Source organism: Mesoplodon bidens (assembly GCF_964165515.1).
Source record: "Mesoplodon bidens genome assembly, chromosome: 2".
In the NCBI taxonomy this organism is placed as follows: domain Eukaryota; kingdom Metazoa; phylum Chordata; class Mammalia; order Artiodactyla; family Ziphiidae; genus Mesoplodon; species Mesoplodon bidens.
Window position 1 is genome coordinate 133,023,128 of NC_138177.1, and position 16,723 is coordinate 133,039,850.

The 16,723-nt window shown below is 35.0% G+C and overlaps 1 protein-coding gene across 5 annotated transcripts in view; it reads left to right on the forward strand.

Moving 5' to 3' along the window:
- DOCK7 (dedicator of cytokinesis 7) overlaps positions 1 to 16,723 on the forward strand; it is a 200,521-nt gene that overhangs the window by 42,161 nt on the left and 141,637 nt on the right. For all 5 annotated transcript variants that reach the window (XM_081224735.1, XM_081224736.1, XM_081224739.1 and 2 more), the window contains exons 10-12: positions 6,413 to 6,493; positions 8,816 to 8,981; positions 13,285 to 13,427. In XM_081224735.1, coding sequence (XP_081080861.1) covers positions 6,413 to 6,493; positions 8,816 to 8,981; positions 13,285 to 13,427 — 390 coding nt within the window. The remainder of the gene's footprint in view (positions 1 to 6,412; positions 6,494 to 8,815; positions 8,982 to 13,284; positions 13,428 to 16,723) is intronic.

The window sequence follows — 16,723 nt, forward strand, 5'->3', positions numbered from 1 at the left end:
ATTTAAAAGTTAATCACCTCTAAAAAATACCTTCATAGCAACATCTAGATTGGTGTTTGATAACCTAGCCATGTTGGCATATAAAATTAAGCATCATAGGAGCTATACTATGATTTTATCACCCAGCTCCTAAATATATAAATACTAAAATCTAAATCATTGAGATCACGGAACATTATGATTTGACTGTCAGTCAATTAAGAATAAGGATTACAGATTCTAAAATCTGAATATTACTAAGCTACTTAGCTTAGGGTAACTTAAGAATAATTTACCTTAACTTGACCTTGACTTGAGAATAGCCTAAAATATATTCTTTAATCATTTTATCTGTATTTATATAAAATTATCATAAAAAGGTAATGAATTTTATAATAAGGTTATAAAGTGGATTGTCATGAAATGAGTTTTATTTACCCACAGGAATAATGTCCTAATTTGTGGACAGATTCCTATGAATTCAGGTTAAAATAAATCTTAGTTACAATGAACAATCTTACAAGCAAAGATTTAGCAGCAGTGGTCTTCAGAAACTCACTTAAGAGTAAAGTTCTAGATATTAATACAATTGATAAATGTGTATACACAGTTATTTTACATGGGAAAATAGTAAGTTTTCATAAAATAGAACATATTTGAGGGAATGAACTGGAAAGATAGAGATGATGATTGGAATACTGGCTGCTTAAAAATGAGACTACTCATACCATATGGTCCCAATTGTGTAAAATATATATACACACACCTATACACACATAAATGTTTGTATATACATAGAAAAAGACTTTTATGTAATTTCAAAAATATGTACAAGTTTTAAAGTGTTTTACAGACTTTAAAGAAAATGTATTTAGGAGGTTTTATTAAATCATAGTCCAGCAGGATGTTTTTGTTTTTTGAGAGAAAAATCCCCTTGATCTGTGTATTAGTTAGTTATTGCTCTACAAGAACAAAAAGACAAAATCCCAGTGGCATACAACAATAAGCATTTTTTAGTTTATGCATCTGAGTTGTCTGTGTGGTCAGCCAATATAGGTTGAACTCTGTTAGATAGTTGTGCTCCTTCCAAGTGTCTGTAGGTTGGCTGGGCATCACTTGATTTAGTTAGAGCTAATCTTTGTATGTGTCTTTTCTGGCAGGCTAGACTGGCATATTCTCATGGTGATTGCATAAGTGCCAGAGAGCAGACCCAGTTGCACAGACACTTTTCTAGCATTTGGTCACATCACACCAGCTAACATTTCATTGGCCAAAACAGGTCACATGATAACACAAACTCTAGGAGTTGTGATATATACCTGACCTCGTTATTTGGAGGAATTGCAGTGTCATATAGCAGTGAGGGGGTAAAGGAAGGGTGAAGAGTCATAGGATATTTATATGTCAGCTTTGGTAGATGCTGCCATATTGGTTTCCAAAGTATCTGTGATAGTTGTATTCCCCACCAGGGGTGATTAAGAGTTTCAGTTAGTCACACTTACCAGTTTTTTAAAAAACTGACATATGAAATACATATAATAAGACCTTTATAGTTTACAAATGTGGGGTAAACAGAGTGATTAATTCTTACTATGTATTTTTCTGTGTAATCATGACTAAACTCAAGCCATACGGTATTTCCATCAACCCATCACCCTGGAGAGTTCTTTTGTTTGTCTTTCTAGTGACTATCCCCTCTGTTCCACCAGATGACTAGTATTCCAACTTAAATCACCATTATTTTCCTCTTCTTGAATTTCATCTGAGCACAGTCATACAATATGCAGTCTTTTGTGCCTGGCTTGTTTCAACTCAATATAATTTCTGTGAGAATCCTCTATATTATGTACAGCAGTAGTTTGTTCTTTTATTTTTGTCATCATGTTTTACTTCATTATCTGATTATAACACAGTTTATTTATCCTGCTTAGATGAATAGATAGACCTTGGTAGACCATAGGGTTTTTTTTTTCCCCCTATTGTATATCTGGTTTTCAGTTGGTTATTATGAATAAAGCTTCTATGTACATTCTTTAACAAGTCTTTGGGTACATGAGTATACATGTGTTTGGCACTCTGTGCTTGCTTTCTCACAGAATGTTATCCTTTGATAAATCAAAGTTTCTAGCTTACATGTTGTCTAATTTATCAACCTTTTTCTTTATGGCTGTGGTATTCTGTGTTTTGTGTATGAAATTTTTGCCTCCCTCAAATTCAAAAATATATTCTCTTAAGTGATCCCTGGTAAGAGTAATTGTTTCACCTTACACATATAGTTTGGAGTGAAGTTGAGATGAAGATTAATCCCCCCCACATATGGATAACCAAATGACCCAGAACTATTTATTGAAAAGACTGCTTTTTTCTCCTACTGCTTTTACAAAGTATCCCATGTCATAAATCAAGTGTTCATATGTATGAGATTTTTTTCCTAGAATCTTTTTTGGTTCAACTGGCCTGTTTGTCTTTAATTGGCACTAGTACCACACTGGTTTTTTTTTGTTTTTTTGTTTTATTGTTTTGTTTTTTTTTTGCGGTATGCGGGCCTCTCACTGTTGTGGCCTCTCCTGTTGTGGAGCACAGGATCTGGACGTGCAGTCTCAGCGGCCATGACTCACAGGCCCAGCCGCTCTGCAGCATGTGGGATCTTCCCAGACCGGGGCACGAACATATACATATGTTCATATACAGAATTTCATTCGTCACTGGTGTATAGAAATTCGGTTATCTTTTCTTTATAAATTTTTATTTATAGTTAGTAACATGCACAAGGTGTACACTTTCTTTAATTTTTACATACTTAACTCAGTTATGTAACCAACATCCAGATCAAGGTATAGAACATTACTCAACAGCCTTCTTTGGCCCCTTCCTACTATGCTGACTTATCACCATGGATTAGTTTAACCTCTTTTTCTTCATAGAAAAGGAATCATATATATTCTTGTGTCTGACATTCTAAAGAATTATATGATTCATCATTTTTGCATGTAGCAATAGTTGGTTGTTTTTCACCCTGCATAGTATCTTGTTATATGCATATCACAGTTTGGCCATTCTAATAGTCCATGGACATTGGGGTTATTTCTAGATTTTGGCTATTGTAAGTAATGCTGCTGTAAACATTCTTATATATGATTTTTGCATTTCTATTGAGTATATAGGTAGATGTTGAATTACTGGATCATAGTGTATTTATAGCTTCAGTTTTAGTAGAAAGAACCAGTATTCTGATGTGGTTAGTCCAAGTTTCAGTCTCATCAGCAGTGCTTGAGAATTTCATTTGCTCCATATCCTTCTTAATACTTGATATCATCAGGTTTTATTGTATTTTACATTTCAATTTCATTAATTTTATTTTATTATGTATTTTATTTCTGGAGCATTTGCAGGGTTATGTCAGTTTGGCTTTAATTTATAATTGCCTGATGTCTAAGAATTATTGGCCATTTGGATATTCTGTTTTGTGTAGTGCTTATTCAAATAGTAAGCTCATTTTTAACTTGTTTGTATACATAAAAAATACAAATTTTAAGTGTATAGGATACATAAGTTTTAAGTGAAAAAAATACAGTTGTGTAATCTTCATTTCATTGGATTGTTTTTATTTTATCAATCATTAATTGTATTAATAATTAATTTGTAAGAGCGCTTTATGTATCCTCCATTCACTAATTTGAAGTATCAACTTTATTATGTGCTAAATTTTTTTTTTTTTTTTTTTTTTTTGCGGTATGTGGGCCTCTCCCTTCTGTGGCCTCTCCCGTTGTGGAGCACAGGCTCCGGACGTGCAGGCTCAGTGGCCATGGCTCATGGGCCCAGCCGCTCCGCGGCACATGGGATCTTCCCGGACCGGGGCACGAACTCATGTCCCCTGCATCAGCAGGCAGACTCTCAACCGCTGTGCCACCAGGAAAGCCCTGTGCTAAATTCTTGCATACACTTCATTTGGTTTCTGGACTTTTATCCTATTTTATTTATATTTATTTTCCTAAAATATTAAAAATTTTATAGGGGTAAAGTGAGACATTTTGGAGAAAAATGATAAGTAGAAATTATTATATTGGCCACTTAATATTTTGTGAGTTGTCTTTTTAAATTGTAATTTTGTACTTTGATGTTAGATTAAATGGAGATGACTTTTAAGACTGATTGCTTTTATTAATAGTTTTAATTGAGGTAAAATACACATAACATAAAATTTACCATCTTAATCATTTTTATGTGTACAGTTCAGAATTAAGTATATTCAGATTATCGTGTAAGCAATCTTTGGAAATTTTTATCTTGCAAACAAAACCTTAACCCTCTATACACATTAAGTAGCAGCTCTTGATTTCCCCTTCTCCCCAGCCCCTGCCAACCAGCATTTTGCTCTTTGTTTCTATGAATTTGTCTATTCTAGATACCTCATTTGAATGGAATAATACAGTATTTGTCTTTTTGTGACAGGCTTATTTCCCTTGGCGTAATGTCTTCAAGGTTCATCCAGGTTGTAGCATGTTTCAGAATTTTCTTCCTTTTAAGGCTGAATAATATTCCATGTGTATGTTTATACATACTATGTTTTGTTTACTCATTTTTTGATGGACACTTGAATTGCTTCTACCTTTTGGCTATTGTGAATAATGCTGCTATGAACATGGGTGTGCAAATATCTGTTTGAGTCCCTGCTTTCAATTCTATTGAATATATACCCAGAAATAGGTTTTCTGAATTACATGATAATTCTATTTTTAACTTTTTGAGGAACCTCTGTACTGTCTTCTACAGCAAATTACGATTTTACACCATAAAAAGCACACAGGGGTTCCAGTTTTCCATATCCTTGCCAATACTTGTTATTTGTTTGTTTGTTAATTTAATTGTGGCCATCCTGATGGGTGTAAGGTGATATCTCATTGTGGTTTTGATTTGCATTTCCCTAATGATTAGTGATGTTGAGCGGCTTTTTATATGCTGCTTAGACGTTTGTATGGCTTCTTTGGAGAAATGTCTATTCAAGTCCTTTGCCCATTTAAAAATCAGATTATTGGGCTTCCCTGGTGGCGCAGTGGTTGAGAGTCCGCCTGCCGATGCAGGGGACACGGGTTCGTGCCCCGGTCTGGGAGGATCCCACATGCCGCGGAGCGGTTGGGCCCGTGAGCCATGGCCATTGGGCCTGCGCGTCCGGAGCCTGTGCTCCGCAACGGGAGAGGCCACAACAGTGAGAGGCCCGCATACAGCAAAAAAAAAAAAAAAAAAAAAAAAAAAAATCAGATTATTTGTTGTTCTGTTGTTGAGTTGTAGGATTTCTTTATGTGTTTTGGATATGAACTCCTTATCAATTATATGATTTGCAAATATTTTCTCTCATTCTGTGGGTTGCCTTTCACCCTGTTGATTGTGTTCTGTCATATACAAAAGTTTTAAATTTTGATGTAATCCAATTTAACTATTTTTACTTTTGTTGCCTTTGCTTTTTTTTGTGTCAAATCCAAGAATACATTACCAGATCCAATCACAGGAAGCTTTTCCTTTATTTTTTCTTCTAAGAGTTTAATAGTTTTAGGTGTATGTTTAGGTGTTTGATCCATTTTGAGTTAATTTTTGTATATAATATAATGTAAGGGTTCAACTTTATTCTTTTGCATTTGGATATTCAGGTTTCTTTTAATATCATTTGTTGAAAAAACTGTTCTTTCCCCATTGAATAGTCTTGGCACCCTTGAAGAAAATCTAACTACTTATAGTTTTCAGATTACAGTTCTTTCACCTTTTTGGTTAATTCCTCAGTATTTTATTCTTTTTATATTATTGTAAATGGATTTTTTTTCTAAATTTCCTTTTTGAATTGCTCATTGCTAGGGTATAGAAATGCAACTGATTTTTTGTGCGTTGATTTTGTATCCTGCAACTTTGCTGAATTTATTTATTCTAACAAGTTTGTGTGTGTGTGTGTAATATTAGAGTTTTCTATATAAGAGATCATGTTGTCCGTGAATAGAGATAATTTAACTTCTTCCTTTTCAATTTGGATGTTTTTGTTTCTTTGTCTTGTCAAATTGCTCTGGCTCAGACTTCCAGTACTTTGTTGAATAGAATTGGCAAAAGTGAACATCCTTATCCTGTTCCTCATTCTAGAGGAAAAGCTTTTGGTTTTTCAGCATTGAATATGATGTTAAATGTGGACTTTTCATATATGGTCTTTTATTATATTGAGGTAGCTTTCTTCTTTTCTAAGTTCATTGAGTTTTTCTATCATGAAAGGGTGTTGAATAGTCCAGTTCTTTTTCCTGCATCAGTTAAGATGGTCATGTGGTTTTTTTCTGTTATTTTGTTAATGTGGTGTATTAGGTTGATTGATTTTTGTATTTTGAACCATCCTTACATTCCAGGCTGATTACTTTTATTTTTAAGCTTAATTAATCTTTACTCTTTTTGTCTTTGACAGCTAGAAAAAGTGCTACAGCAAGGAGACATTGGAGAGTGTGCAGAACCATATATGATTTTCAAAGAAGCAGATGCCACCAAGGTAGAATGTCATGCCTCTTATTTCCGCCACTTTCATAGTCATTAGCAGTCACTCTCCATTCTCCTCAGGTCTCCAAACCCAACCCTAAACAACCTCTAATCTCTGAAATTATAATTTGGGAGAATACTATACAGAGCATATTAAAGAATTTTACTACTAATTCATTTTCTTCTCTTGGCCTACCCATTTTCTTTATTTCCTTCATTACCTAGCTTGAGTCATGTGCTATGCTATTCTTTAAATTCTCCCTCACCTCAGGCTAATGGATTCCTAAAGAATCAAATTACTTGAGTTTAATTCCTAAATAATGAAAAATTTCCTGTGTTTGCAAAATAGTGATTTTGATGGAACTTTTTCTAGCAAAGCAGAAGTATTCTGGGCCTCTGTCTAGCTGCAGATAATTAGGGAATATGGTAAAAATAGAAAATAAAATCTCCATTTTGCCATCAGATAATTAATTTCTAGAATTTGGATAAACTTATAAAGCAAAAATAATTGAACAATTGGTACCAAATTCCACATACCCTGAGTTAATTATAAGAATAACAGGTGAGGACTTCCCTGGTGGCACAGTGGTTAAGAATCCGCCTGCTTGGGGCTTCCCTGGTGGCACAGTGGTTGAGAGTCCGCCTGCCGATGCAGGGGACACAGGTTCATGCCCCAGTCCGGGAGGATCCCACATGCCGTGGAACGGCTGGGCCCGTGAGCCATGGCCGCTGAGCCTGTGCGTCCGGAGCCTGTGCTCCGCAACGGGAGAGGCCACAGCAGTGAGAGGCCCGCGTATCAGAAAAAAAAAAAAGAATCCACCTGCCAATGCAGATTGGGGACACGGGTTCGAGCCCTGGTCTGGGAAGATCCTACATGCCGTGGAGCAGCTAAGCCCATGTGCCACAACTACTGAGCCTGTGCTCTATAGAGCCCATGAGCCTCAACTACTGAGCCTGTGTGCTGCAACTACTGAAGCCTGCGCGCCTAGAGCCCGTGCTCTGCAACAAGAGAAGCCACTGCACCGCAACGAAGAGTAGTCCCCGCTTGCCGCAACTAGAGAAAGCCCGCGAGCAGCAACAAAGACCCAATGCAGCACCCCCACCAAAAAAACGAGTAACAGGTGATTTTTGGATCTTTGAACACATGATTTTATATGTCAAACAGCCAAGAGAGGTATGTTTGAGGAGTATTGGACAAATCACCACAATCTAGAAAATGTTTTGCTTTTTATTTTTCTGAGATTTGGAACAAGAATTGAGCGTTTTCTGCTAATATGGGTACATCTGAGCACATGATATTCTCTGATTCCTGGATATCTGGTTGAAATTAGGGTTAAAGTATTCTGGCTTTCCCCAGGTCGTCATTTTACAAATTAAATTGCTCTGTTATATGAAGTTCATAGGTGTATAATTGCAACTTATTTCACTCTTCTCTTACATATTCACATGCTTGATAAGGGTCCTTAATTCTCTTTAGTACTCTTAAAGCAAGAACCTATTTTGAAGGTATAATAAATATAGCAGTAAACAGTCCTACCATTTAGCTATTTCTTCATCTTTTCTCAGTCCTGAGTTCTAAGGTAGGACACTGCCATTTGAGTATACCTTACCAATATCCTATATGGAAATAGTATGTGAGAGATTTTAGTGTAGGTTTTCACCCTTGGACCATTGCTTGGCTATTGCAGGCCACCTTAGTGTTTGTTTTAAGGATAGCCTAAAAGTTGAGCCAGCCTCAGGATGTCTTCCAGATAAGCATGTGCTATTTGGATCATTGATCTTTTTCCAGGGTTTAGTCCTCTTGTCATACTTTTTTTGTTTGCTTCTTTTATTACAACTCTGAGCTTATTTATTGTTGGTTTATTTGTGACCCCCAGTCCCACCTCATAGTTGTTGTAAGTTAGTGATTATGTCAGAATGGCCCAACTACTTCCATCTTTTTTTAGAAAAATAAAATTTACTAAGTCATAACCTAGAATATTTTGTGGTTGGCAGTGCTGTCTAGAACCTGTTGTCTAGGTTATGTTTCCTTTCATAAAATAGTACTTATAATACATAAACATGTTTGACTCTTGCTGTCCTTTCTTTTCTCCCAACATAAGATCATCACAAACAGAAATTTTAAAGACTTTCACATACATTTGTAGAACTGGTTGAGGTTGCTTAGTAAAGATAATATACTATTAATTGATCTCTGAAAGGTACAGATTGTTTTTGCATCTTTGCTGAGAATTGAGAATTCTTAACCTTTATATTTTCCTTTATATATTATGACATAGCCTTTAATTCATTTCTTTGAACGTAATCATATAATGTATAAAGTTTTGTTTTGCAGAATAAGGAAAAATTGGAGAAGCTGAAAAGTCAAGCTGATCAGTTTTGCCAAAGACTTGGGAAGTATCGCATGCCTTTTGCTTGGACTGCAATCCATTTAATGAATATTGTTAGCAGTGCTGGGAGTTTGGAAAGAGATTCTACAGAAGTAGAAATAAGCACTGGAGGTGAGAATGTTTTATATAAAATATTTCTACATGTGTAATTCTTTTCTTTTTCTTATATAGTCTTGTTTTATTTGTAAGCTTTGCAATGTAGTGAGACATTAAAAGGGTTTTCTTTTTTTCCTTTAACGGGTTTATTGAGATGTAATTCACATACGTACAGTTTGCCCATTTAAGATGTATAATTCAATGTTTTTTGTTATATTCTTAAGGTTCAGCAACTGTCACCACAGTCTAATTTTAGAACACTTTCATACTCCTTAGTGGTCACTCTTCTCTTCAAGTCCCCAAACCTAACCAAACTGTAATTTATTTAGTCTGTATGGATTTGTCTATGCCAGACATTTCATATTAATAGAATTATACAATGTGTAGTCTTTTGTGAGTAGCTTCTTTCACTTAGCATAATGTTTGAAAGGTTCACGCATGTTGTTACATCTGGGTATAGTCCATTTTGAGTTAACTTTTGTACATGGTAAGAGGTAAGGGGCCAACTTCATTCTTTTTATGTAGATATCTAGTTGTCCCAACACCATTTGTTGAAAAGGCTATTCTTTCCCTATTGAATGGTCTTGGCACTCTTGTTGAAAATCAGTTGACCGTCGATATATGGTTTTATTTCTGGACTCTCAGTTCTGTTCCATTGATGTATATGCTTATGCCAGTACTATACTATCTTTATTATTTTAGCTTTGCAGTAAGTTTTCAAATTGGGAATAGTGGGTCTTCCAATTTTTTTTCAAGATTATTTTGAGCTCTTGCATTTTCATAAGAAGTTTAGGGTCAGCTGATAATTTCTGCACAAAGGCAGCTGGAATTTTGATAGGAATTACATTGATTTGGTAGATCAATTTGTGGATTGTTGCCCTCATAACAATATTAAGTCTTCCAATCCGTGGAATGTTTTTCCATTTATTTAGATCTTAAAAATTTATTTAAACAATGTTTTGTAGTTTTCGGGTTTTGATGCTATTTTAAATGGATTGTTTTCTTAATTTCATTTTCATAATGTTCATTTTTAGTGATAGAAATACACTTGGCTTTTGAATATTGATCTTGTACTTTGAAACCTTTTTGAATGTGTTTATTAATTCTAATTTTTTTTCTTTTCTGGATTCTTTAGGATTTTCCATGTATAAGATCATGTCATCTGCAAATGAAAATAGGTTTACTTTTTTTTTTCCCCCAGCTGGATGTCTTTATGTATTTTTCTTTTCTAATTATCTTGACTAGAACCTCCTGTACAGTATTAAAAAAAAAATGGCAAAAGTGGATATCCTCATCTTGTTCCTGACCTTAGGGGGAAGGCATTCAGTCTTTCACTATCAAATATGATGTTTGCTATAGGTTTTTCATAGATGTAATGTAGTAGTTTGAGGAAGTTCCCTTCTATTCCTTTTGAGTGTTCTAAACTTTTTGAGTGTTTTTGTCGTGGAAGGATATTGGATTTTGTAAAATGCATTCTTTGAGTTTATTGAGATGATTTGTATGGTTTTTTGCCCTGTAGTCTTTTAGTATGCTGTATTGCATTAATTGATTGGTTTTGGATGTTAAACTAATCTTACATTTCTGGGAGAAGTCTCACTTGGTCATGGTATATAATTTTTTTATATGTGTTGTTAGTCTGTTTCCTAGTATTTTGTTTAGTATTTTTGCTTCTATATTCCTAAGGGATATTGGTCTGTAGTTTTTCTTCCTTGTAATATCTCTGTCTGGTATTGGTATCAGGGTAATACTGGCCTCATTGAAAATGAGTTGTGTTTTTTTCCTTCTGGTTTTTGGAAGAATTTGTAAATCATTGGTGTTAATTTTTCATTGAAAGTTTGGAAGAATTCACTAGTGAAGCCACCTTGACTTGGTCTTTTCTTTGTGGTAAGTATTTTCACTACTAATTATATCTCTTGTTATAGATCTATTCATATTTTCTCTCTCATCTTGAGTCAGTTTCAGTACTGTGTATCTTTCTAGAAATGTGTTCATTTCATCTAAATTATCTAATTGTTATCTAACTGTTGACCTACAGTTATTCATAGTATTGTAGTATAATCCTTTTTCTCTCTAAGGTCTGTAGTGATGATTTTAGTAATTTGAGTCCTGTCTATGTATTTTTTTTAAATAAATTTATTTATTTTTGGCTGCATGGGGTCTTCGTTGCTGCACACGGGCTTTCTCTAGTTGTGGCAAGCAGGGGCTACTCTTCGTTGTGGTGCGCGGGCTTCTCATTGTGGTGGCTTCTTTTGTTGTGGAGCACAGGCTCTAGGCACGCAGGCTTCAGTAGTTGTGGCACGCAGGCTCAGTAGTTGTGGTGCACAGGCTTAGTTGCTCTACGCCATATGGGATCTTCCTGGATGAGGGCTTGAACCCGTATCCCCTGTATTGGCAGGTGGATTCTTAACCACTGCGCCACCAGGGAAGTCCCCTGTCTATGTATTTTTTTCTTCATTAGTTTAACTAAAGTTTTAAAATTTTTATCTTTTTGAAGAATCAGTTTTTGGTTTCATTGATTTTTTTCTGTTGTTTTCCTAGTTTCTATTTCATTTATTTCCACTTAGCTGTTGTCTCTTTTGGTATCCTTTCCTTTTTTTTTTTTTTTTTTAACATCTTTACTGGAGTATTGCTTTACAGTGGTGTGTTAGTTTCTGCTGTATAACAAAATGAATCAGCTGTATATCCCCATATCTCCTCCCTCTTGCATCTCCCTCCCACCCTCCCTATCCCACCCCTCTAGGTGGACACAAAGCACTGAGCTAATCTCCCTGTGCTATGCAGCTGCTTCCCACTAGCTATCTGTTTTACATTTGGTAGTGTATATATGTCCATGCCGCTCTCTCACTTCGTCCCAGCTTACCCTTCCCCCTCCCTGTGTCCTCAAGTCCATTCTCTAAGTCTGTGTCTTTATTCCTGTCTTGCCCCTAGGTTCTTCAGAACCAGTTTTTTTTCTTTTTTCTTTTTAGATTCCATATGTATGTTAGCATACAGTATTTATTTTTCTCTTTCTGACTTACTTCACTCTGTATGACAGTCTCTAGGTCCATCCACCTCACTACAAATAACTCAATTTCATTTCTTTTTATGACTGAGTAATATTCCGTTATATATATGTGCCACATTTTCTTTATCCATTCATCTGTCGATGGACACTTAGGTTGCTTCCATCTCCTGGCTATTGTAAATAGAGCTGCAGTGAACATTGTGGTACATGACTCTTTTTGAATTATGGTTTTCTCAGGGTATATGCCCAGTAGTGGGATTGCTGGGTCATATGGTAATTCTATTTTTAGTTTTTCAAAGAACCTCCATACTGTTCTCCATAGTGACTGTATCAATTTACATTCCCTTGGTATCCTTTCTAATGCTTGCTTTGGGTGTAGTTTTCTCTTCTTTTTCTGGTTTCTTAAGATGTAAGCTTAAGTTACTGATTTGATATCTTTCTTTTTTTGTAATATAAACATTCACAGCTATAAATTTCCCTCTGAGAACTTCTTTAGTGATATATCATATGTTTGGGGATTTTGCATTTTCATTTTCCTATATCTTAAATGTTTTTAAATTTCCCTTGTTATTTCCTCTTTGATCCATTGGTTATTCAGAAGTGTGCTGTTTAACTTCCACATGCTTATGAATTTCTCAAATTTTCTTCTGTTATTGATTTATAGCTTAATTCCATTGTTCTTGGAAAACATATTTTATATGATTTGAATCCCTTTGAATTTATTGTGTTTTGTTCTATAGCTTGTTATATAGTTTGTCTTGGAGAATTTCCTGTGTGTGCTTGAGAAGAATGTGTATTCTGCTTTTGCTTAGTGGCGTATTCTATAGATGCCTGTTAGGTCTAGCTTGTTTATAGTTTTGTTTGTTTTCTACAATATAGTTGCTCTATTGGTTTTGAATTATAGGGTTATCTTGCAAAGACTTTGAATGCAAGTTATCTTAAATTCTTTCTCAAACTCAAGTGCTAAGACTGAGGGGCCATTATATGGTGACCAAAATTTACATTGTATGCATATTTCCTAGTAAATACATAGTTCCTCTATAGCTGTTCTTCATAGCTCATATTTGGTTATATGCATAATCTTTGTGTGGTAGAGACTTATTTTACACTGGAGAAGTTTTTAAAGAGAACATGAAGATTCAGGTTTAATGCTTCCCTACAGATCTCCCCAGAAGTGAAATTCTTCTACTGTAATCATTATTGCTGAGGGGATAATTTTCAACTTTAGTGGATATTTTCCTGTGTTCGGAAGACTGCTTTAAAACACGTTTTAAATATTATGGAAATGAATATCTTACTTTTTTTCCTTGGTAGAACGAAAGGGCTCTTGGTCAGAGAGGAGGAATTCTAGTCTGGTTGGCAGAAGATCACTTGAAAGGACAACAAGTGGAGATGATTCTTGTAACTTGACCAGCTTTCGACCTGCTACTCTCACAGTGACAAATTTTTTTAAGCAGGTATTATTCTGTCATGGAGGAATTCTAGGGGGCTATTTGTACTTAAATTTCTTGTGATTTCAGAAAAATCATAATTTTCCATGCAGTACATGTACATGTAGTAATTGATTGTGATTTTAACAAGTTAAAAAAATTAAGAATAAAAATAAAAAATATAAGAAAAAATATTATAGCTGTTTTTTCATCATTATATTTATTTAAATGTTGGCATTGATTAGTAATGCTTCCAAATCAATCATCCACATCTGTATACTGTTTCTTAATTTTAATATTTTAACTTTTCTTAAGCATTGATATTTTATGGATTTTCTTAGAGTAGGTGTGTGGTTACATGTCTTCCCCACTCAAGTTGTTTTTGACCTAACATACCACATTCATGGTATATAGAGTAGAAATTTCAGGCTCTAATAGTGCATTTTTGTGCTAAAATTACTTTTATAGGTGAGTTTATAGGTCCAAAAAGTTCTTGATCAAAGATACTTTGTTCTTTGCAAGTATATTTCCTGTACTTGAGTCAAATCAGTAGTTTTCAAGTGCTGGTCATGATCCAATAATAGTAATGGAAATTTAGTAGATAACACCCAGCTTAAAAAAAACAAACAAACCAGTAGAATAGAAAAATAATAGTGCATTGCACTTAGTGAAGTTAAATATTGCTTCAGTAGGCTTTTTTCCCTTGAATTTTTGTGTGCGTGCATACCTGTCTATATGTGCATACATGGTGTATGTGCTCCTGGATTTTGATGTAAAATGAATTTTATACTCTGAATCAGGATCAGAAAATTTTGAAAGTCTGTCTAAAGTAACCAGAGGACCAGAACATTTTAAGGATGGAAGAAAATTTGTATTAATGTGATAAACTGGAGAAGGGTACTACGCATGTATTTTGGAGCAGATTAAAGGAAAATGCTAAGTATTGCCTCAGAATTCCTCCTTCTGTGGTATTACTCTAAATAAGAGGAGAAAATCCTGGCCTAGTGACACCTTATAACTGAGAGGGCAAGGTGTTTAGGGCAGGATGTGTTATGATTTGACAGCTAGTTGTCTAGTATAATGCTACAGTTATATATCAGTAGCATTTACAGGCAGCTGCTCTGAGAGACTCAAATGGGAAATAAAGCAGGTGAGAAGGGTCTGAAGTGGTAAGGGTCTTTGTATTATGGATAATAGTGCAAGAAGGAATCTAGAAAAGGCCACGGTGTTACTTGGATGAGGTGACAGGCCACATTTAGCTATGGAAACAGGGCAGTAGATTTACTTGTTACAGTGACACAACCTTGTAGCTGTAACATTTCTCTCTCTCCGTCTTCAGCTGGTATATCACTTCTGCCACTATTTCCACAGCTTTTTTTTTCTTCAGCATGTTTTATTATTGAACTAGTATTATAAACTTAAATCAGTAAGTCATCCATCTACCCACCCACCTGTTTATTCAACAAATATTTTTGAGCATTCATCATGTACTGAACACTGTTGGAGACTGGAAACTGGAAACTGGAACAGAGTGATTGTGAAAACTTAAAAAGGATGATTGCTGGAAATATGGAGCAATGGAAAGCATTTACACTTGACTTTTGTACAGTTCTATAATTTTTTAACGATTTTTATAAGTATTTTTAAAAAGCTAGGATATTATGCATCAGGGAAGTGCATATTAAGTAAAAAGCAGAGATTACAATTTTAATAAAGTAGAATTCAAGGTACAATTTCTCCTAAATGAGATACAGAAGGCAGGTTATTTATTTACTTATTTATTTGTTTGTTTGTTTGGCTGTTCCGGGTCTTAGTTGCGGCATGCGGGATCTTCGTTGCAGCATGCGGAATCTTGTTGTGATGCACAGGCTCTTTGTTGCGGTGCGAACTTCTCTCTAGTTGTGGCTCACAAGCTCTAGAATGTGTAGGCTCAGTAGTTGCAGCATACGGACCTAGTTGCCCCATGGCATGTGGGATCCTAGTTCCCCAACTAGGGATCGAACCCTTGTCCCCTGCATTGGAAGGTGGATTCTTAACCACTGGACCACCAGGGAAGTCCCCAGGTTTTTTTTTTTTTTTAATGAGAGATTACTGTCCACGACTGGGATATAGTAATCAGGAGTGTTTATGTACAGATTTGAAATGTGTCAGGCCAAAATTATTGGAAATACATAGAGATTTAAAAACAAAAATTATATCCATACATTAGTTTTAAGGACATTTGTTCTATTTGTTGACATGTATAGAAGTTATCTGTTGCTTCAGGAGTACATAGCAGTACATGCAGTGTGGAGGGGTGAATGTCAGCTAGGCTTATTCACATGTTTGGAGATTGACTGGGGTCAACTGATCTAGGCTGACTTCTGCTGGGAAAACTGAAATGATTCAGACCTTTTCCATGTCTCTCAGCTTCCACTCTTATCCTCTAGCAGGCCAGCTTGGTCATGTTGTTATAGCAGTGACAGAAGTTCCAGAGAGGGGGCAAGCTTATTTATGCAAATGCTTTTCAAGTCTCTGTATCATGTTTGCTTACTGATTAGAACAAGTCTCGTGGTCAAGCCTAGGGGAAAGAATTGTGTCCCACCCAACAAAAGGCATGGAAACAGACAGGGAGTAAAGAATGGAGGCCATTAATATAATCAATTTAACAAGTGAAGTAGACAGAAATAATTGATTCTTGAGATAATCTGAATGTATTCTAAATAAGGACGATTTGAAGATCTGTATTCATTTCTGTACTCAAAAGGAGAGAATATGCTCTTTTAGCAACTGATGGAACATTTACAATAATTAATTGTATATTAGGTCACTGAAAAAATCTTCTAGAAGTCAGATTCTCTAACTATAACTCAGTAAAACTAAAAACCATTTATAAAAGTATTGACAAAAATCTCCAACCACTTAGAAAATAAAAATCACTTTTTAAAATAATGGCATAAAAGAAGATCAGTTCTGTATCCTGTTTAGAATACAATTGTGAACAAATGAGATCTGGCTCAAGGTGAGTTCACAGTAATAAAGGAGGCTTAAATATGTTTATTACCAAATAGGATAAACAGACAGTATATGAATTATGCATTAAAAATAATAAGATGTCAAATGCAGGAGGTTTGGATTAATAAAATGTAAAGACTTTTGAATAAAAGAATAAAATCAATCTCTACCTATTTTAACTGTAAGAAAAAATATTATGTTAAATTGAGAATTCTTTGTTAATTGGACATGGTTCAGTTTTTTGTCTCTTTTCCCCCATTGATTGAGGTCTTTTTAGAGTTTTCTTTCTGGTCTTATTATCAGGATAGTTGTCTTGTTTTTTTTAAGAG